The sequence below is a fragment of the Dendrobates tinctorius genome, unplaced genomic scaffold (assembly GCF_039654945.1).
Source record: "Dendrobates tinctorius isolate UK_male_01 unplaced genomic scaffold, ASM3965494v1 ptg000120l, whole genome shotgun sequence".
Taxonomy (NCBI): domain Eukaryota; kingdom Metazoa; phylum Chordata; class Amphibia; order Anura; family Dendrobatidae; genus Dendrobates; species Dendrobates tinctorius.
Genome location: NW_027361788.1, coordinates 29,189,421 through 29,212,621, shown reverse-complemented (window position 1 = coordinate 29,212,621; position 23,201 = coordinate 29,189,421). Strand labels below are relative to the sequence as shown.

At 48.9% G+C, this 23,201-nt stretch overlaps 1 protein-coding gene across 4 annotated transcripts in view; it reads right to left on the bottom strand.

The window, feature by feature from the left end:
• The window catches only part of PTPA (protein phosphatase 2 phosphatase activator), a 62,792-nt gene that overhangs the window by 4,709 nt on the left and 34,882 nt on the right, over positions 1–23,201 (bottom strand). For all 4 annotated transcript variants that reach the window (XM_073541017.1, XM_073541016.1, XM_073541019.1 and 1 more), the window contains exons 6-9: positions 22,785–22,884; positions 21,931–22,055; positions 21,711–21,811; positions 14,616–14,723 (exon numbers count right to left, since the gene is read on the bottom strand). In XM_073541017.1, the coding sequence (XP_073397118.1) occupies positions 14,616–14,723; positions 21,711–21,811; positions 21,931–22,055; positions 22,785–22,884 (434 nt within the window). The remainder of the gene's footprint in view (positions 1–14,615; positions 14,724–21,710; positions 21,812–21,930; positions 22,056–22,784; positions 22,885–23,201) is intronic.

Here is a 23,201-nt window from a genome sequence, read left to right as displayed (position 1 = left end):
TGATCCTGAGTTACCTCCTGTATTATACTCCAGAGCTGCACTAACTATTCTGCTGGTGCAGTCACTGTGTACATACATTACATTACTGATCCTGTACTGATCCTGAGTTACATCTTATATTATACTCCAGAGCTGCACTCACTATTCTGCTGGTGCACTAATTGTGTACACATATTACATTACTGATCCTGTACTGATCCTGAGTTACCTCGTGTATTATACTCCAGAGCTGCACTCACTATTCTGCTGGTGCAGTCACTGTGTACATACATTACTGATCCTGAGTTACATCCTGTATTATACCCCAGAGCTGCACTCACTATTCTGCTGGTGCAGTCACTGTGTACATACATTACTGATCCTGTGTTACATCCTGTATTATACTCCAGAACTGCACTCACTATTCTGCTGGCGCAGTCACTGTGTACATACATTACATTACTGATCCTGTACTGATCCTGAGTTACATCCTGTATTATACTCCAGAGCTGCACTCACTATTCTGCTGGTGCAGTCACTGTGTACATACATTACATTACTTATCCTGCACGGATCCTGAGTTACATCCTGTATTATACCCCAGAGCTGCACTCACTATTCTGCTGGTGCAGTCACTGTGTACATACATTACTGATCCTGAGTTACATCCTGTATTATACTCCAGAGCTGCACTCACTATTCTGCTGGTGCAGTCACTGTGTACATACATTACTGATCCTGAGTTACATCCTGTATTATACCCCAGAGCTGCACTCACTATTCTGCTGGTGCAGTCACTGTGTACATACATTACATTACTGATCCTGAGTTACATCCTGTATTATACCCCAGAGCTGCACTCACTATTCTGCTGGTGCAGTCACTGTGTACATACATTACTGATCCTGAGTTACATCCTGTATTATACTCCAGAGCTGCACTCACTATTCTGCTGGTGCAGTCACTGTGTACATACATTACTGATCCTGAGTTACATCCTGTATTATACCCCAGAGCTGCACTCACTATTCTGCTGGTGCAGTCACTGTGTACATACATTACTGATCCTGAGTTACATGCTGCATTATACTTCAGAGCTGTGCACAACATTACTGATTATCACTGGAAACCATAATCAAGCAGCTTGTTGTCAGATACCCTTTAGGCTACAGTCAGAATTCAGATGTCGGCCATGGATCTGAAAGTTGACCAGCAGAGGTTCGCCACACGAGCCCCGCTGTCACTCAGGTGAGGTAGTTTTCTGCTTTTCTGTGCAGAATTCATGTGGATTTAGTCACCAGACTTAACATCCATGTTAACAGCACATTTTGTAAAACTGTCACTTCCTAGATACTGTAAAAGCAAGCAGTGCTGGGAGATTTCAGCTCTGAAGCCCACATATTTGTGAATGCAGTCCCGGACACAGATCAGGATCAGTACGAGGTAAAACATCTTTCAGAGCTATGGTTTGGAGGTCATTTGGATGACAGGACGGGTATTGTGACGTACTACAGATACCAGCCAGAAACCGCGCCGTGTGTGACCTGCGCCTATAGCGATGTGTTATCAGGCAGCGGCTCCAGGCTGGGGGCTGCACCTCCGCTCTGCACAGGATGAGGTGGGGAGGACGCGCACTCTGTGTGTGAGCTCTCTGTCTCTGCAGGAAGTTTACCACTAAGGAAGTTTCCACATGTGTGTGTGGGAAGAGACCAGGACAGCACAGCTGCGCTCCCCAACCCACCGGGCAATAAACGCCATTAACGCTTCAGCTGCTGGTGGCCCCCCATCTGCAATGTATTATCAGCCTGCGGCTCATCCCGGGCGGGGGGGGCTTCCTGCTGGATGTAAGTGGAGCCGAATTGATTCTCTGCCATGTTCAATATTTCTGCTTGCAGTCAGTGAATGCATACAATTATTGTTGAATAGAGGCGAAACACAGGCGCAGGGTTTGTTACGTGGTTATTCCTAAAATATAAGTTACTGATCGAGCCTGAGTTTGAGGTTCTGGATCCTGGGAACATTGCGCACGTTCCACCGTCACTGCATGTACTGTCTATGGGTCTGCACTGCGCTCCCATAGAGCATGAATAGAGCGGAGCTTGAGCCGGCTGCACTCAGGATGCAGCTCTGCAGAGCCCGATTCCCACGAGGGTCCCAGCAGTCGAACCCTGAGCAATCAGTAAGCTAACTCATGTCCAATGATTAGGATTTTGAGAAAATCCCTCCAGCAATGACCCCAACAGCTGTGCAGGAAGAGACTGGCTGTCGGCGAATGTGCAATACCCCTTGTGGCCACTATGCAGATGGCGGAGCTGTCCTGTGCAACCCCGCAACAGATCACATCCAGCTGCCACCGGCACCAGGAGCAGCTGACGGGCGGGGGTTCCTGGTGTCACACCCCCATCGATCTGTTATTGATCTATCCTAAGGATAAGCCTTCAATATTAAAGTACAGGACAACCCCCTTAAAACTTTTACACAGGTTAGCTGTATACCGACTAAAGCGGCAGATTTTGGCAGGACTGGCAGACCATCTAATGTGTATGGGAGGGACCTCCCAACTCCCCCTATGGCAGAAATTGGTGTACATGAGGATCAGGCATCTGGATTTCATCCGGCCCGTCATTTTATTCAGAAATCCGCAACAAAATCTGCGCGCTACAAGCTGATTTTGCTGCAGATTTGTCACTGATTTCGCTCTACTCCTCTAACCTAGGGATGAAATCTATAAAATTATCCTGCAGAACATAGAATCCGCACAATGCTTTCATTTTCACCCCCTAAATCTGCAGCGAATCCTGAAGGTGTGAACATGGCCTGAAAAATAATCTACAAGTTGTGGAAATTATATGTGCAGAAATAGATACCATATGTGGTGCAGAATATAATGTTATATATCTCTATATATATATATAAAAGTGTGTGTGTGTGTGTGTGTGTGTGTGTGTGTGTGTGTGTGTGTGTGTGTGTGTGTGTGTATCACCAACCAATCACGAAAGATCTTTCATTTCACCAGAGCTGTTCAAAAGAAGCTGAGCTGTGATTGGTTGCTGTGACCAACAGTTTTCCCACTTGACAACACCTCAGCAGACACTGACATGGTGGGAGAAATCTAGCATCACCGGGAACATAAGCTCCCAGCCATTGTCTGCCCCCCTGAAAGGAGCAGAGAGCACATGACAGAAATGAATCCCCCCCTCCCTGCCCATATCCCCATCACACATCCTCCATCACATAGGCACATCTTCCCTCTTAAAGGGATCCCCGGTATGGAAGTTAGGGCAATTGCCTTCAAATGCTCTGGTACTGACCCCAGGCTCTCTTAAAGGGATCTCCTGCATGAAAGTTAGGGCAAATCCCTCAGCGCTCTGATTCTGACCCCAGGGTTCTATTAAAAGGATCATTGGTATGCAAGTCAGGGCAAATCCATTCAGCGGCTCTGGTTCTGACTCCAGGCTCAGGGGATGATGTGGGATATTAGTGGTAGTTGTCCGGTAGCTCTGGCTGACAGGTTGATGTGGGATATTAGTGGTAGTTGTCCGGTAGCTCTGGCTGACGGGATGATGTGGGATATTAGTGGTAGTAGTCCAGTGGCTCTGGCTGACGGGATGATGTGGGATATTAGTGGTAGTAGTCCGGTAGCTCTGGCTGACGGGATGATGTGGGATATTAGTGGTAGTTGTCCGGTGGCTCTGGCTGACGGGATGATGTGGGATATTAGTGGTAGTTGTCCGGTAGCTCTGGCTGACGGGATGATGTGGGATATTAGGGATAGTAGTCCGGTGGCTCTGGCTGACGGGATGATGTAGGATATTATGGGTAGTAGTCCGGTATCTCTGGCTGACGGGATGATGTGGGATATTAGTGGTAGTTGTCCGGTGGCTCTGGCTGACGGGATGATGTGGGATATTAGGGGTAGTGGTCCGGTAGCTCTGGATGACGGGATGATGTGGGATATTAGTGGTAGTCGTCCAGTGGCTCTGGCTGACGGGATGATGTGGGATATTAGTGGTAGTAGTCCGGTAGCTCTGAGTGACGGGATGATGTGGGATATTAGTGGTAGTAGTCCGGTAGCTCTGGCTGACGGGATAATGTGGGATATTAGTGGTAGTAGTTCGGTAGCTCTGGCTGACGGGATAATGTGGGATATTAGTGGTAGTAGTCCGGTAGCTCTGGCTGACGGGATGATGTGGGATATTATGGGTAGTAGTCCGGTATCTCTGGCTGACGGGATGATGTGGGATATTATGGGTAGTAGTCCGGTATCTCTGGCTGACGGGATGATGTGGGATATTAGTGGTAGTTGTCCAGTGGCTCTGGCTGATGGGATGATGTGGGATATTAGTGGTAGTAGTCCGGTAGCTCTGAGTGACGGGATGATGTGGGATATTAGTGGTAGTAGTCCGGTAGCTCTGGCTGACGGGATAATGTGGGATATTAGTGGTAGTAGTCCGGTAGCTCTGGCTGATGGGATAATGTGGGATATTAGTGGTAGTAGTCCGGTAGCTCTGGCTGACGGGATGATGTGGGATATTAGGGGTAGTAGTCCAGTGGCTCTGGCTGACGGGATGATGTGGGATATTATGGGTAGTAGTCCAGTGGCTCTGGCTGACGCCATGATGTGGGATATTAGGGGTAGTAGTCTGGTGGCTCCGGCTGACGGGATGATGTGGGATATTAGGGGTAGTTGTCCGGTGGCTTTGGCTGACGGGATGATGTGGGATATTATGGGTAGTTGTCCGGTGGCTCTGGCTGACGGGATGATGTAGGATATTATAGTGAATGTGGCTATGCGGCAGGGCTGTGGAGTCGGAGTCGTGGAGTCAGAGTCAGAGCTCATTTTGGTGGAGTCGGTATAAAATGGACCGACTCCGACTCCTAAAATATATAATAAATTGGGTACAGTAGTTCAATGCAGAATGTGCTGAATATTTTTTCATAGGAATTTGGGAAAGTTATGAAATGTCCTATAAAATGGCTGTTCTATTCCTGATCTAAGGCTACATTCACACACAGCGTTTTTTGAGGATATGTTTTTCAGTTGCAAAAGCAGATCAGCTTTTTAAAAAACCGCATCACCTGAAAGGTTTATGAGCTCATAGATAATGTTTTCAAAAGCAGATTAGAAATCTGCTCTATCTATCCATATCTGTCTATCCATATCATATCTGTATCAAAAAGAATGAAAGCCGAATAGCACACAGACTAACACTGCTTTTTTTTTTAGCACCAGTCAGGGACACCTCATAGCTGCCCAAAAGGACGCCCAGGACAGGCATTGCTCGTCTTCAGTAACATCAACATCAACTGATAGTTGGAATAAATAGACTGCATTAATCACCACATCTTCTTAAGGTGCAGGCTTTATTTTCAAGTGTAGGAGTGTGCAGTATGAGGTTCTGCAGCAGCTGAGGTGTGCAGTATGAAATTCTGCGGAACAGTATGAGATTCTGCCCCCCCCCCCCAGGTTTGATCCTGGCTACGCCCATAGTGTGAATGTAGCCTGAGGATCTAGGCTTTGTCTTAGCTGAGATAAGTCATAGTGTTTATGTATATATATATATATATATATATATATATATATATACACATACATACATACATACACACACAGTACAGACCAAAAGTTTGGACACACCTTCTCATTCAAAGAGTTTTCTTTATTTTCATGACTATGAAAATTGCAGATTCACTCTTAAGGCATCAAGACTGTGAATTAACACATGTGGAATTGTATAATTAACAAAAAAGTGTGAAACAACTGAAAATATGTCTTATATTCTAGGTTCTTCAAAGTAGCCACCTTTTGCTTTGATTACTGCTTTGCATACTCTTGGGATTCTCTTGATGAGCTTCAAAAGGTAGTCACCGGAAATGGTTTTCACTTCACAGGTGTGCCCTGTCAGGTTTAATAAGTGGGATTTCTTGCCTTATAAATGGGGTTGGGAACATCAGTTGTGTTGTGCAGAAGTCTGGTGGATACACAGGTGATAGTCCTACTGAATAGACTGTTAGAATTTGTATTATGGCAAGAAAAAAGCAGCTAAGTAAAGAAAAACGAGTGGCCATCATTACTTTAAGAAATGAGGGTCGGTCAGTCTGAAAAATTGGGAAAACTTTGAAAGTGTCCCCAAGTGCAGTGGCAAAAACCATCAAGCGCTACAAAGAAACTGGCTCACATGAGGACCGCCCCAGGAAAGGAAGACCAAGAGTCACCTCTGCTGCGGAGGATAAGTTCATCCGAGTCACCAGCCTCAGAAATCGCAGGTTAACAGCAGCTCAGATTAGAGACCAGGTCAATGTCACACAGAGTTCTAGCAGCAGAGACATCTCTACAACAACTGTTAAGAGGAGATGTTAAGAGGAGACTTTGTGCAGCAGGCCTTCATGGTAAAATAGCTGCTAGGAAACCACTGCTAAGGACAGGCAACAAGCAGAAGAGACTTGTTTGGGCTAAAGAACATTAGACCAGTGGAAATCTGTGCTTTGGTCTGATGAGTCCAAATTTGAGATCTTTGGTTCCAACCACCGTGTCTTTGTGCGACGCAGAAAAGGTGAACGGATGGACTCTACGTGCCTGGTTCCCACCATGAAGCATGGAGGAGGAGGTGTGATGGTGTGGGGGTGCTTTGCTGGTGACACTGTTGGGGATTTATTCAAAATTGAAGGCATACTGAACCAGCATGGCTACCACAGCATCTTGCAGCGGCATGCTATTCCATCCGGTTTGTGTTTAGTTGGACCATCATTTATTTTTCAGCGGGACAATGACCCTAAACACACCTCCAGGCTGTGTAAGGGCTATCTGACCAAGAAGGAGAGTGATGGGATGCTACGCCAGATGACCTGGCCTCCACAGACACCAGATCTGAACCCAATCGAGATGGTTTGGGGTGAGCTGGACCGCAGAGTGAAGGCAAAAGGGCCAACAAGTGCTAAGCATCTCTGGGTACTCCTTCAAGACTGTTGGAAGACCATTTCCAGTGACTACCTCTTGAAGTTCATCAAGAGAATCCCAAGAGTGAGTAAATCAAAGCAAAAGGTGGCTACTTTGAAGAATCTAGAATATAAGACATGTTTTCAGTTGTTTCACACTTTTTTGTTAATTATATAATTCCACATGTGTTAATTCATTGTTTTGATGCCTTCAGAGTGAATCTACAATTTTCATAGTCATGAAAATAAAGAAAACTTTTTGAATGAGAAGGTGTGTCCAAACTTTTGGTCTGTACTGTATATATGTAATCAATATTATACAGTGTAATACATATTTACAATTTATTACAGTTTTTTGTGTTCTAAAGTTGTGTTCCAATAAATAGATATTATGTTCTACCTAAATATCTTGATTATTGGATCATAGAAATGATTAAATGTCTGATGTTCACATTGTACTACAATAAATTTTTCACTTAAATATAAGCAACATATGTGGGAGTCGGTGTAAGGGAAATTGAGGAGTCGGAGTCGCAGGTTTGGCTTACCGACTCCACAGTCCTGCTATGCGGAGTGGGTGGTGGGTGGTGGGTGGGGCTCCACATATATATATATATACAGTCATATGTAAAAGTTTGGGCACCCCTATTAATGTTAACCTTTTTTCTTTATAACAATTTTGGTTTTTGCAACAGGTATTTCAGTTTCATATATCTAATAACTGATGGACTCAGTTATATTTCTGGATTCAAATGAGGTTTATTGTACTAACAGAAAATGTGCAATCTGCATTTAAACAAAATTTGACCGGTGCAAAAGTATTGGCACCCTTATCATTTTCTTGATTTGAACACTCCTAACTACTTTTTACTGACTTCCTGAAGCACTAAATTGGTTTTGTAACCTCATTGAGCTTTGAACTTCATAGCCAGGTGTATCAAATCATGAGAAAAGGTATTTAAAGTGGCCACTTGCAAGTAGTTCTCCTATTTGATTCTCCTATGAAGAGTGGCATCATGGGCTCCTCAAAACAACTCTCAAATGATCTGAAAACAAAGATTATTCAACATAGCTTTTCAGGGGAAGGATACAAAAAGTTGTCTCAGAGATTTAACCTGTCAGTTTCCACTGTGAGGAACATAGTAAGGAAATGGAAGAACACAGGTACAGTTCTTGTTAAGCCCAGAAGTGGCAGGCCAAGAAAAATATCAGAAAGGCAGAGAAGAAGAATGGTGAGAACAGTCAAGGACAATCCACAGACCACCTCCAAAGACGTGCAGCATCATCTTGCTGCAGATGGTGTCACTGTGCATCGGTCAACAATACAGCGCATGCATAACGCCTTTTTGTATGACCAAACAACTCAATCTTTGTTTCATCAGTCCACAGGACCTTCTTCCAAAATGTAACTGGCTTGTCCAAATGTGCTTTTGCATACCTCAGGCGACTCTGTTTGTGGCGTGCTTGCAGAAACGGCTTCTTTCGCATCACTCTCCCATACAGCTTCTCATTGTGCAAAGTGCGCTGTATTGTTGGCCGATGCACAGTGACACCATCTGCAGCAAGATGAGGCTGCAGGTCTTTGGAGGTGGTCTGTGGATTGTCCTTGACTGTTCTCACCATTCTTCTTCTCTGCCTTTCTGATATATATATATATTCATTATAATTTGCTATAACTAACCGTAGTTAGTTACTATGCCTGGGCAGCGCCGGGCTCCTCGGCTAGTATATGTATATTTTATTATTATACTACTCAAAAGAAATAAAGGGAACACTTCCTAGTACACTGTGTTGTTTAAGTCTTCCCTTTATTTTTTTGAGCAGTATATATATATGCAGACTGTGGGACCCCGATACCTTGCTCGGGATTTTAGTTGCAGGCGTGCAGCTGCCGGTCCTGCTGATGTCATGAGGGAGGCTGGGGGGTGTTAGAGATCAGGCCGCCTGGAATTCCAGCCAGGGTGAAAGTTCACTTCTCTTCCCAGAGACTCAGGGGCCTGGTGGAGGCTGAGCAAACACCAGAGAGCGGCTGCGGAGCTACAAGAGCTGTGCTGTTCTCCTGCAGCAGACAGAGGCTCATGTGCTGTGTGCGGGGAGCACACATCAACAGATGAAAGGAAGAGGCCGATCGTCAGGACTGACACACATGGCTGCAGTGTGCTGGCTCTGCAATCCTAATGGGAAGCAGCTCTTGCCTGCAAATCAATACCACACCTCTGTATAGCGCCAGGAAAGCAGGGTGAGCATAGCCCTCACACCGCCACAAGCTGCTTTGCAGCGACGTGTAATAAGCCACGGATACAAAGGGCGCTAGGTGACTTTTTTTTAGGGTGACCATGGTAGATGACTCATCCCAGGCTGCCGAGCGTGGAGAACACACTGCAGCCAATCAACAACTACTGATCGTACGCAGCGTTCACATTTCTGTTACTGACCCGATAATCCTACAAGAGCACACAGCCATGAGCCATTTTGATGAAAATGTATGATTTCAAACAGAAACCATCAATCATTGGGCGGCACGGTGGCTCAGTGGATACCACTGCAGCCAGTGCTCCCACCAAAAAAACGCATCTGCAAGGAGTTTGTATGTTCTCCCCGTGTTTGCGTGGCTTTCCTCCGGTTTCTTCCCACACTCAAAAAACATACTGATAGGGAATTTAGATTGTGAGCCCCACCAGGGACAGTGATGCTAACTGTGTGCAAACTGTAAAGCGCTGCGGAATATGTTAGCGCTATATAAAAATAAAAGATTATTATAAAATGTAAGAAGGAACAATGGTTATATCGGACTGATCCCAGATCGTCATCACCCGATGTTCCTGACCGTGTATGGCCAGGATGGACCACTGTAACATCCAATACAGGCCAACATGTCCGGCTGTGCCCGCACAATGAGTCCTCATTGATGACTCAACTACAAAACTAGGGTACTTTTATTTAAAGTGCATGACCACCTTAAAGGGGTTGCCTCATGCCCTCTCTAAGAGCACAACAATCCTCTGCTTCCCGCTTGCCAGGTTGTGGTGTGCTCCTGGGAATTGGTAATGTGAGCCAACATCATGGTGGTGCCGCTGGTCAGAACTGTGTGCTCTCTAACACAGGAGGGGCAAAGGGGCGCTGACGGTGGCCGGATCCAGCCCAGCACTTACAAGCTGTATTAGGACAGGTTCACATTGCGTTAATGCAGTCCGTTCAACACATAGCGCTGTTAGACTGCATTAACGCTAATGTGATTTTGTGATTGCGTTTAGCAATCACACTAGCGCAGCTTCCCTATCTGCGCTAGCGATGACGGAACCCCGAACGCTGCAGCACATGTCCGAGGGTCCGTCACAGAACGACGGCACATCGCAAACGCATGCCGATGCGCTACATAACGGCGGTCTATGGCTGCGCTAACGCATCAGTTACTTAGCGTTAGTGCCGCTATGTAACAGATGCCGTCAGCGCATTGCCAATAGCACAATGTGAACCCAGCCTAACAAAGGTCTTGCAAGTGCTGTACTTTTTGCCTAGGGACTCAACCACCTCTGATTGACTGCAGAGGTGGCCGTAACCTAGGCAACAAGCTATAAACTTCAGACTTAAAAATTTTGTTTTCTAATAAGAAGTTGCTTGCTTTTAAAAGTACTTGACCCATTTCAGGAGACGAGCAGACCCCTTTAGTAGGACACAAACTTCCAGCATTTAGTTGTAATCTATGGAGAAAGTCCCTGCAGCTCCCCTACTGGGGAAATAAAGAATTGCATGGGGCCTATAGAAATCAATGGGCTGTGTGTGCAATGCATGGATGTGTGGGGCTCCTCCTGACCCCTCTATTAACCTGCATCTTGTAGGGGATTATTGGATTCATATATATGTAATTGTGTTTAGCTCTGCAGCGACTCGTGCCCAGGTGCCCCCCGACACCGCTGGGGTAGACCCCGCAGTCCTGCCTGCATCGGGGGCCTCTGTATAACACGGAGAGACAACCGGGAACAGAGCCTTCTTAGCAGGAAGGAGACAGAGCAGACTTCCAAGAGACTGGCTCCCAGATTACAGAGGTATGTGGGTGGGTCGGAGCACAGGATGTGGAGCCGGCAGCGGAGGGGGGAGCGGAGGAAGGACTGATTCACAGCTCCAGGAACTTTTCACCTCAGTAATTCTATTCAGTACATGTGCTCGCCCCTTTCACGGGTTAACAAGCAAGCTTGTGCTAACAGGACCCAGATACATTATCCCATGCTCCACTGAGAAGTGTATGGATCTTCTGCCTTCCCCCTCTGTGCATTATCATCCTAGCAGGAGGCCAGAAAACCAAAGCTGCTCGAATATGGAAACATGTCCGCCTGGGAGATGAGCGGCTTTATCTTTGCATGTGTGAGTGATGGGCCACCATCCCGTCCTCTGGAGATAAGCGGCTCCGACACACGATTTCTGAATTTTCCGCTATCCTTTATTTCTCCAAGAGGTCAGCGGCGCCAGATTGGACCTTACTTATCCCCCTTTGCTCTAATCTGCGCTCACAGCAGCACACTCCACCGCTTCCATATACCATAATATGGCGCAGCATTTGGTTTTCTTGCAGTCAGGGGACCCCATTGTAACCACGTACAAATATTGCTGAGGATGAGCCTGATAACAAGCAAAAAGGGGGCAGTAACGTGAGCACGAAGGCAGCAACCTGAGCACAGGGGGGGAGCAATAACCTGAGTATGGGGGAGGGGAATGGCAGTAACCTGAGAACGGGGAGCAGTAACCTGAACGCAAGGGGGAGCAATAACCTGTGCACGGAAAGGAAGGCAGTAACCTGAATAGAGGGGGGCAGTAACCTGAGCACAGGGGGGGAGCAATAACCTGAGTATGGGGGAGGGGGATGGCAGTAACCTGAGCACGGGGAGCAATAACCTGAACACAAGGGGGAGCAATGACCTGAGCACGGAAAGGAAGGCAGTAACCTGAGTAGAGGGGGGCAGTAACCTGAGCACAGGGGGCAGTAATAACCTAAGCACAGAAAGGAGGGCAGCAACCTGAGCACAGGGGAACAGCAACCTGAACACAAGGGGGCAGTAACCTGAACACAAGGGGGCAGTAACCTGAGCACGTCGGGCAGTTACTTGTGCATGGGGGGGCATTAACCTGAGCACGGGGGGGGGGGGGGGGAGCAATAACCTGAGCATGAGGGGGGTGGCTGTAACCTGAGCACGGGGAGCAGTAACCTGAACACGAGGGGGAGCAGTAACCTGAGTAGAGGGGGGCAGTAACTTGAGCACAAGGGGTAACAATAATCTGAGCAAAGAAAGGAGAGGGCAGTAACCTGAGCACAGGGGGAACAGTAACCTGAGCATGAGGAGGCAGTAACCTGAGCATGAGAGCGGGCAGCAGCGTGTGCACGAGGGGGGGCAGTAACGTGAAACACGTGGGGGCGGTGACGTGAAGCACGGGAGGGGGGCCAGTAACGTGAGCATGGGGGACAGTAATGGAAACAGGGGGGGAGTGACGTGAAGCACGGAAGGAGGGGTCAGCAACGTGAGCACGGAGGGGGGGGGGCCCAGCAACGCGAGCACGGAGGGGGGGGGCCCAGCAACGCGAGCACGGAGGGGGGGGGGCCCAGCAACGCGAGCACGGAGGGGGGGGGCCCAGCAACGCGAGCACGGAGGGGGGGGGCCCAGCAACGCGAGCACGGAGGGGGGGGGCCCAGCAACGCGAGCACGGAGGGGGGGGGGGCCCAGCAACGCGAGCACGGAGGGGGGGGGGCCCAGCAACGCGAGCACGGAGGGGGGGGGCCCAGCAACGCGAGCACGGAGGGGTGGGGCCCAGCAACGCGAGCGCGGAGGGGTGGGGCCCAGCAACGCGAGCACGGAGGGGTGGGGCCAGCAACACGAGCACGGAGGGGGGGGGCCCAGCAACGCGAGCACGGAGGGGGGGCCCAGCAACGCGAGCACGGAGGGGGGGGGGCGTGATGTGAGCAAGGGGGGGGCCCAGCAACGTGAAGCACGGGGGGGTGACGTGAGCAAGGGGGAGGGCCAGCCAAGCAAGCACGGAGGGGGGAGCCAGCAACGCGAGCACGGAGGGGGGGGCCAGCAACGCGAGCACGGAGGGGGGGGCCAGCAACGCGAGCACGGAGGGGGGGGGCCAGCAACGCGAGCACGGAGGGGGGGGCCAGCAACGCGAGCACGGAGGGGGGGGGGGGCAGCAACGCGAGCACGGAGGGGGGGGGGGGCAGCAACGCGAGCACGGAGGGGGGGGGCAGCAACGCGAGCACGGAGGGGGGGGCAGCAAAGCGAGCACGGAGGGGGGGGGGCAGCAACGCGAGCACGGAGGGGGGGGCAGCAACGCGAGCACGGAGGGGGGGGGCAGCAACGCGAGCACGGAGGGGGGGGGCAGCAACGCGAGCACGGAGGGGGGGGCAGCAACGCGAGCACGGAGGGGGGGGGCCAGCAACGCGAGCACGGAGGGGGGGGCCAGCAACGCGAGCACGGAGGGGGGGGCCAGCAACGCGAGCACGGAGGGGGGGGGCCAGCAACGCGAGCACGGAGGGGGGGGGCCAGCAACGCGAGCACGGGGGGGGGGCAGCAATGTGAGCACAGGGGGGGGCAGCAACGCGAGCACGGAGGGGGGGGCCAGCAACGCGAGCATGGAGGGGGGGGCAGCAACGCGAGCACAGGGGTGGGGGTGTGACGCGAGCAAGGGGGGGCCCAGCAACGTGAAGCAAGGGGGGGGCAGCAACGTGAGCACGGGGGGGGGGGGCCCGCCAAGCGAGCACGGAGGGGGGAGCCAGCAACGCGAGCATGGAGGGGGGCTAGCAACGCGAGCACGGGGGGGGGGCGTGACGTGAGCAAGGGGGGCCCAGCAACGCGACGCACGGGGGGGGGGGGGGCAGCAACGTGAGCACGGGAGGGGGGCCTGCAATGTGAGCACGGGGGGGGCAGCAACGTGAGCACAGAGGGGGGGCCAGCAACGTGAGCAGGGGGGGGCAGTAATTTATGCATGTCCTGCTTCCATCTCCTTTGCTACCGTGCAGTAAAGCAGCAGGATGCAGCCGTTAATTGGTCAAGGCTATGGCCAAGCACATCCTCTACCGAAATACTCCGTGCTTCGCTTTCACAGCATGTGACTTGAGCATACGACACTGTATGACACGGACCCCAAAACAACCATTCGATGCACAGCAAATATTGTGTTTGGGCGCCATTAGTTAGCGTAATACTCATACACTGTGTTTGCTCGGCTTGGGACAGTTTCGGTGCCAATTGTGCCACCCAACGTTTTTTCATACCCAATGCCAGATTGGGCAGGAGAGTTTACCGGGACAACCCCTTTAATCCGCTAGTATGGAAAGTTTTCCAATATGGCAGTAATTATTTAGGATCCAGCTAGTTTGATTTAAGCACCTGATCCTTTTGTTTTCAGGGAAGATAAGTCAACGACAGACACCTCCGGCAGAGGCTTAAATTCCCTGGAAGCACAATATTCAGGATTGAGAGTCCTCAGTAGTTGATACCTTTTAATGGCTAACTGAAAAGATGGTAATACATTGCAAGCTTTCGAGACTACTCAGGTCTCTTCTACTGGCTAACACGGTACAAAGATATACATCTTTCCTGTATCAATCTGGAAGCACAAAGGATTTCTCCATCTCCCCATTGAGCGCTGGGAAGAGACGGCTGTTCTGCCGACAGGTGTCTGACGTGTGTGGGCAGTGTCAGGCGTCTCACCTCTGCCTTGTACATGCGGATCAGGCCCTGGTTAACTTTCGCCCACGTTGGGACAGCGCTGATGTTCCACAGCTGATTGGAGTGCTCTGCGAAGGGTCCGGTCTTCATCTGGAAGAGAAATAATCATCAGATCCAAACCAAATGAAATATTTCTACAGACACCAACAAGAAAATCAATTATATAGCAGCTGGCATACTAGGGGAAAGCAATAAAGACTAAATCCAAAAAATAACATCACTGTGGGGGGTGAATGACCCAAGACCCCCCATAAAGTTCGGGGATGAAAAGGCTGCTGCCATCAGGGCCATACCACCAGTAATAATGGCAGCTTACTGGAAATGTCATACAGCGGACCCCTGATATCTGTTATGGACAGGGGCTGCTGTCACAACATAACCCCTTTAATACCTACTATTTCCCTGCAATCATTAGGCTTTTGCTGCTTTAAAACCTGTGTCAACCTCTGCCATTATGGTTGGGACCAAAAAAAAACAAAACAAAAAAAAAACGGTACAATTGATCTATCAGTTTGTATATGCAGCTCCTATGCAGACCTATGTGTCTCCATGGTGACAGACTACAAACAAACCCTGCATGTAGTTTGATTGTGCAGTCTACTCCTTTTTGTTTTATTCTTCCACTTTGTGTAGGCTGCAACCGGAGCATCCATCGAGACGTCTATGCCTGCATGGGTGCTGTATACACAAAACGGTAGCGGATTTATTTTTTAATCAAAACTAGTTTGAGAAGTTGCGTCACTTTTTTGATGTGATGGATAGGATATGTTGAGGTTTTGGATATGTACAGCATGGCTCCTCATCATTATTGTACGTTATTATTAATATTCCTGAAACTTGGCAGATAATGTCATTCCCTGATCACCCCTCTGGGGTGCGCCATCTACCCTCAAACAAAATTGTCTCCCTAGTAAAATCAGGGGGTGCTAGAGGTACCTTAGCTGTACTGTCATGTCATCGGTGCTGCTCACCCCCCAACCAATGCGGAAGTAAGCGGCACAAGAATAACCCTTTAAAGGGATTGTATGAAATGAAGAAATTAAATAAAAAGAACAGCGCCCCTCTAGCCTGTGTGTGGTATTACAGCCCAGCTGATTACACCTTGTCATCTCTCCTGGTTTTTTCTATGTTATTTCTCCAAGAGGTTCATGAATAGACAACTGGGTGTTACCAGCTGTGGGGTTGTTTCACTTCACGCTGACATTGTCCAATCATTACCGACTGTGTAGGAACACGCCCCTTTCCCTCTAATAAAGACCACGGCGTCCACTCCTACACTCCCAGGAGGAGTAATAAATAGAGGAACGGAACAAAGCAAAGTTATAAGAGAAGACGCCAGGAGAACGATCAGCTCGTCACAATATCGGAACATTGCAATACCACACACAGGCCAAGTAATGGCGCTGCCTTTATAACAATGCAGATCTCCTATAGGGTCAGCGATGGCGTCCCCTCCAGGCGCTGGAGCCGCTCGTTAATTTCAGGCGTGTTCTCAGTACCGGTGTGCTGCGAGTATCTGATAAAGCCGGCACAATTTTATGTTCTGTGATTAATCAGGGATGGGGGACGCACGCAACAAAGGACATCGCCGGTCGGCAAGCCTGGCCACATGTGGTTGTAAACAATCACGCTTCCAATATAATAGCGGAGTGCTAAAGCAAAAAAAAAAAAAAAAAAGGAACGGAAAAATAAAAAAAAAAAAAAATAAAATAAAATCCAGGGAGAGATCATGAGAGACGGCAGGAGAAAAAGAGCCTGAGCCATCACATGATGGAGAGAGGGAGAGAGCCAATCCTGCAGTAACCTCGGGGGGATTGTATGAGTCAGAGAAGCCATATTGAGCAGGAAATTACTCACAGGCTCTGCGTTCCTGACTCTGCTCTCCCCAGAGAATGAGCCTTTTGTAAATGGTTCCTCAGTCAGTAAGAGGAGGGGGGCAGCGGGAGAGATGAGAGCAGCCCCTTCCTGTCAGTTCCTTCCCTTCCAGCAGAAATCCAAACCCTCCCTTTCTCCAGGAGAGGGAAGGGGAAAAAAAAAAAAAATCTCCTCCAAATTTAGAAGGGCAGATTGAAGCGGAGCCTGTGCGGGCAGAGCAGAGCACCGCACAATGCTCTGCGCCTTTCAATTACCGCTCGTCTCTCGTTAAGTCAGCATCGCTCATTCCAAACTTCTCTCTGATCTCATCCTTTGTGGCGGATGCTGCGCTTTTATTAACCCCATAAGCTCCCTCGTCAGCAAATCCTTTTAGAAATAGAAGGATTGGTACGGAGCGTTTATTTCGTGAGACCCCAGATGTGCGGGGGGGGGGGAGATACACTATAAAAATAAAATATATAATAACATGATGTTCAATAAATAAAAAAATATGCTCAATCCTCTGCCGCTCCAGCGCCGACATTACGGGGGCCCCTGCTGGTCTTTGTTTACCTGTCCTGCAGTCATGACATCATGTACAACCACGTGACCGGTGCAGACAATCAATGGCCTCGGCATCACTGCTGCGGCTACTGATTGGCTGGAAGTCCAAAGATGTTGATGTTACAAAGGATTTTAGATTTTTTTTATTATTTCTGGACAATCCCTTTAAATGACTTTCTGTTTCTTATCTGTCACTAAACCTATACCACGGCTCTGTACACAGATTGTAATCACTCACATCACATCAGTCCCTGTTAGCCCACTGGATTATCCAGGACCTAATGATAGATGATCTGTCCTCAATATGAGATCATGGGGGTCCGGCACTCGGCATCACCAACAATCAGCTGTAATCTGCTCTGGCCGGCAGAACATAGCAGTCCTGTACACTGCTCAGTGCCGACCCCTATCGCTCTCAACTACAATTGTTACGTGCTGCCTGGACAACCCCCTTAAAGGGGTGCCCCCCATCTGGGAGGCCATTTTCACAATATTAGCAGCCGAGCATGCACGGCCATCTCTCCATTCCTGGCAGGTAGAGACAAGGTCCAGTTCCTGGGGAACTTGCATCTATTGGACATTAATACAGGATATACCATAAAAGTTCCGCAACCCCTTTAATATCACGCAAACAAAATGCAAACTCCATCCAAGTGGAACCAGCGCTGTAAAATAATGAGCCATGGTGCTGCTCATCTGTCCGCAAAGGTCCCCATTCTAGTGATCGGTGGGGGCCCCAGTGCTAGGAGCCACACCGATCCAGTGAATCGGTGATTGCATGATGAGCCTGGATTGGTCACAGTGTCCAATGAACAGAATAAGCAGCAAGAGTTCACTTCCCTTACAGCGCCACCACAGGCGAAAGGAAGCATTACACCACTCATTGTAGTGCATGGACGGGCCGGGACCTCCGGAGTGACACTGTGTGGCCGTTGTGGCTACTCGGTTTCTATCCGTATCAGACTACCTACATTAAAGTACGAAACCACCATGGTTACTTACCGGTAGCCGTTTTTTCCGGAACCCATGACAGCACACCTGAGAGAGGGATCTGCCCCGCCAGGACAGGAACCTACTGAGATATATTTTGGCGGCACCTCTCCCCCACTTCAGTTGGGTTACAGAGCATCGAGAGGACTTCCCTGTTAGTTACATGTTAATCCAACACCACATCACACAAAAGCACCCTACTAATCGTACACACCCATACGGTGAAAAAGGGGGGGGAATATACGGGTGCTGTCATGGATTCCGGAAAAACCGGCTACCGGTAAGTAACCATGGTGGTTTTCCCTTCACCCATGACAGCACACCTGAGAGATTTTTGGAGACTTCGAAACACCTTAGGGAGGGACCACCGCTTGCAGCACCCTTCTACCAAAGTTAAAGTCAGCATAGGAGGATAGATTTAATCTATAGTGCTTAAAGAAGGTTGAAGGTGAGGCCCAGGTAGCGGCCTTACAAATTTGTTCTATCGATACCTCTGCCTTTTCAGCCCAGGAGGTCGCCACGGCTCTGGTGGAATGAGCCTTGATGCCGTCAGGAATCGGACCACCACTAGCTGAGTAGGCTACACTAATGGCTTCCCTAATCCATCTAGCAATAGTCCCTTTTGAAACCCCATAACCGTTCCTGGCACCCTGAAAAGCTACGAATAGGGACTGGGACCTCCTCCACTGGCTAGTGACAGATATGTATTCTAATAGGGCTCTCTTGACGTCCAAACTATGAAATTTTTCCTCCCCTGCATTTTTCGGGTTGTCGCAGAAGGATGGGAGGATAATCTCCTGCCCCTGATGGAAATCTGATGCTACCTTAGGCAGATAAGCGGGGTCTGTTCTCAATACCACCCTGTCCTGAAAAACTTGTGTATAGGGTGGGTTTACCGAGAGAGCCTGCAAGTCACTTATTCTACGGGCCGATGTAAGGGTCACTAAAACGATCGTCTTTAGGGTCAGAAATTTTATGGGGAGCTGGTGTAACGGCTCATATGGTTCCTTTATAAGGGCCTCTAGTACTAGGTTTAAATCCCAGGGGGCTATTCTGGGTATTGGGATAGGCCTAGCCCGATGGCAGGATTTGATGAATCTGGCTACCCATCTATTTGCTGCTAAGTTGCAGTTATAGAGCGCTCCTAGTGCCGGTACCTGGACTTTAAGAGTGTTCACCGCTAACCCCAGCTGCAACCCTGATTGTAAAAACTCCAAGATGGAATAATCGGGGGCTCTAGTTCAAACGGCTTACCTAGGAACTGTAGGAATTTATTCCATGTTAGATATTAGTCGTCACCGGTTTCCTACTCTTAAGTAGGGTAGCCACCAACCCGGGGGAGAACCCTCTATCCATTCAAATTCCACGCCGTCAGATGGAATCCTTCGACCTGAGCGTGGAATATTGGGCCTTGAGCTAGTAGGTCCGGGATTTCTGGCAGAACCCATGGATCGGAGAGGGACATTCTTCACAGTAGAGCAAACCAGAGCCTTTTTGGCCAAAATGGGGCTATTAGAATCACCCTGGCTTGATCGTTCCTGATCTTCTTGACAACTGTTGGGATCAGAGCCACTGGGGGGAACGCATAAGCTAGCCTGAAGTTCCACTGAATGTGCAATGAGTCCACTGCCCATGGATTTTCCCTCGGGTTTAGTAAGCAAAACCTTTCTGTCTGCCTGTTGTGCTTGTTGGCAAAGAGGTCTATCACTGGCTTCCCCCAAAGCTGCGTTATTTTTTGAAAAACGGACCGATTTAGAGCCCATTCTCCTTGCCTCAGAGTATTGCGGCTCAGGAAGTCGGCCTCTATGTTTTCTGCCCCTTTTATGTGTAAGGCTATTAAGGAGTGTAGGTGTTGCTCCGCTCCACAATCCTCTGCGCACGCGAGGGGAGCTTCCAGGAGCCACCGGGATCCCACCTGCGCCCACACAAACCCGGAGCCCAGGGGGACATCGGGGACTGTGCCTCCAGCATCCGACGGCCGGCGCTACAGGTTAAGGCACCTGTTCTTCCTGCGCCGGGACGGGCCTGGGTCTTTTTTTTCTTTCTTTCTTTCTTTCTTTTTCTTCTTCTTCGCCCATGACAGGCACCGCCGACAGTGGGATTCCTTCCAGGACAGGAACCCAACTAAAGCGGGGGAGAGGTGCCGCCCCTTATATCTCAGGAGGTTCCTGTCCTGGCGGGGTGGATCCCTCTCTCAGGTGTGCTGTCATGGATGAAGGGAAAAACAGTGATATATTCATTAAAGGGCAAAAAAAAAATAAAAAAAAAAAATAAAAGGGGTCCATCATTAAGGGGACCATTTGGCAGCAATTGATGGAACTGGCAGAGATTAAATGCAATATTATACAGGAACTCCTAAATACTTTCCCGAATACATAAGCCACCAGTTTATTTTACTTTTATATGGAAATCTACCAGTGCACGTAGAAAATTTCCATTACAGAGCAGCGAAGAATAAGGCCTGGTCTGCAGCTGCCATATAATGCTCCGGGCAGGCAATATGCTGTCATGTCTGCCTGCACCGGCAGCATCTTCAGTGCCTGACCCCAGGGACGCAGGCCATATACCAGCCTCAATGGGGATAGTCTGGGCTCCAAGAGGTGGAGGACCGAAAAGCTCCAGAAATACTGACCGATCACTGACTTATTGCATCAGAGGCCTACAGTCCAAAGTGACCCCAGCAGTCTTTACTTAATATTCTGCATCTGGAAACTCTCTATGGGAGGGGTGGACTACTAGTTCCAGCACACACTGACTACATAGCAGTTTGAGCTTGGCCTCACCCAACCAGTGGAGTTCCCCGCAGTCAGATGACATGTGAAATGAGTGCGTTAACCTTTAACCATGTGGGTGCAGTTTACAAAGCGGCTCCGTTACAGCACAAGCCTGTTCTTCAACTACTGAGTCTGTGGAAAAAACAAACACTACACCAAAAACTGATGTTGATTGGCTCCTGCGCCACCTAAGAAGACCCCAAATAATATAACTGGCGGGGGGGGGGGGGGGGGGGTTGGCGCTGTTACCTAATTTTTAATAGCTGTCAGATGAATGATAGCAGTCTGCGGTGATCCGATGTGTATCAGGTATGAGCCAGCATTGCATTCACATTCTCTACCATGGGGTTGTCCATGGCTCAAAATCAAACAAAAATCAATTAACAGCACATACAATAAGAGCATGGACCACACTCAGCTGCCGGGCCAGCATCGGTGCTCCTGTGACCCCCAACGCACCCCCTCCGGATGGTGAATGCTACTGATAAACAGTGGTTGTTGCAGTCATTTGCTGAACCTACCGGCATGACAGCTGCAGCCAGTCACCCCAGTCCTTCAAGCCCCGGTAGGATAAAATACAGTTTAGTAAGCATTAGCACTCCTACTCCAGATGTTCACGTGTTCCTCATCAGCCTTTTGCCTGCCATCTTTATTCCTCAGACTATGGCGTTTTCGAGCGCTATTCTCCCCAGACCACCGACAGGACAGCAACAGTACATGTACCCAACCAGCAAGACCCTATGTAATATAGGGTATAAGAGCTGAATACCAGATAGATCCGATATAGCCAAACATGTGGACTGGCACGGACTGCTTCAGGGCAGCCACCCTACCAATCCCGCTACGGCAACCCAACATCTGCAGACTTTTGTTTTTGCCTGGTCACACTGCTCACCTGTGTAATAAATAGGATGCACTCCAGAAACATATAGTCCTTGTGATTGTCATTCACCACCTTGTCGTCCACAAAATGCCTGGGCTCCAGGGTGGAATGATCTGCAGAAACAATGACCGCATGTTACACACCGGCTTTCGAGCCTATGGGCGACTACATGTATGATCACAGGCTCAGAAATGTAAGACGCAGTCCTGTCCTACAACGATAGACATTTTACCTACAAGCTGAGCACTGCCCCATATAAAAGGCAGAAACTGGAAGTCGTCCAGGCCCCAGACCCCTTGGCTACCGGCAGGCTCCATCCTGTATGTTTTCTGCAGTTTCCTCATGACCTCGAGGTAACTGTGGAGCAGAAAAAAAGAAAGTCTCCAGAATATAATAATGCACCACGTTCAGCACCATAAAGCTCTAGTAAAAAGGTCCGTCCTACATAAAACCCCTCTACCGGGTGCGCCGATATCCTACCTGCCTACAAGAATCATTGCCTACTTGCTCCCTCCCCTCCAGCATCACGGCTTTAATGATGATGGCACTTCCAATGGTTGTGACCGCTGCAGTTCATCACTGAGCAGCGGTGACCTCTGCATGCACAGCACGTGACTGACTGCAGTAGTCAAGTGACCAAACGATGTGATGTCATCATTACAGGTCCGACGAGAATCACAAGAATGGGGGGGTGGGGCTTGGAGAAGAGATGGACCGATCAGGTAAGCAATGGACCCAGCTCCTGGAAGTATATTTTTCTCAGTTATCGGCCATTTCATGGTGTGAAATAAATGTAGTGTCTTTCAATGGGAGTCCTAAAAGATTTCGGCCCCCCTGTGATGTCTGCATGTCTCAAGGACGCAGGACCTTTATGAGGACATATGTGCCTCGTAGCTCACAATCTAATTATCTGTTTGCAAACAGAAAACCATGGAAGGAATGGTAGAAATCATACTGTACAACCTGGACTTAAGAGTTAGGAAGCGGGTACCAACTAATATCCAGGGGGTCTATGGCTCTGAACAGATGTTTTACATCACAGTCTATATGTAAATCTAGATTTTGCCCGCATTGCCCATCTCTCACCGATCAAACACCTTGAAGACGATGGCGAGTTGGTCATCCGCCTGCAGGACTCTAATCTTACACAGGCAAAACAGGAACGCAGCAAAGGCGGCTTCATGTCCTAAGTAAAAAGACAGAACATGTGAGGATGGTGGTCTCCAGTCTGTGGCCCCTGAAAGCTACAACCCCCAGCATGTACGGACTGATGGGATCCCACTCATCAGACAGGGCAGGTTGGGATATATCAGCATACCTTCAGTTTTATTCAACGCTATGGACTATTATGTTGCTTGGTATAAGTTTGTTTTTTTTTTTAATATATATATATATATATATATATATATATATATATATATATATATATATATATATATATATATATATATATATATATATATATCTATCTATCTATCTCTAAGGATGATGTATGCAAATGTA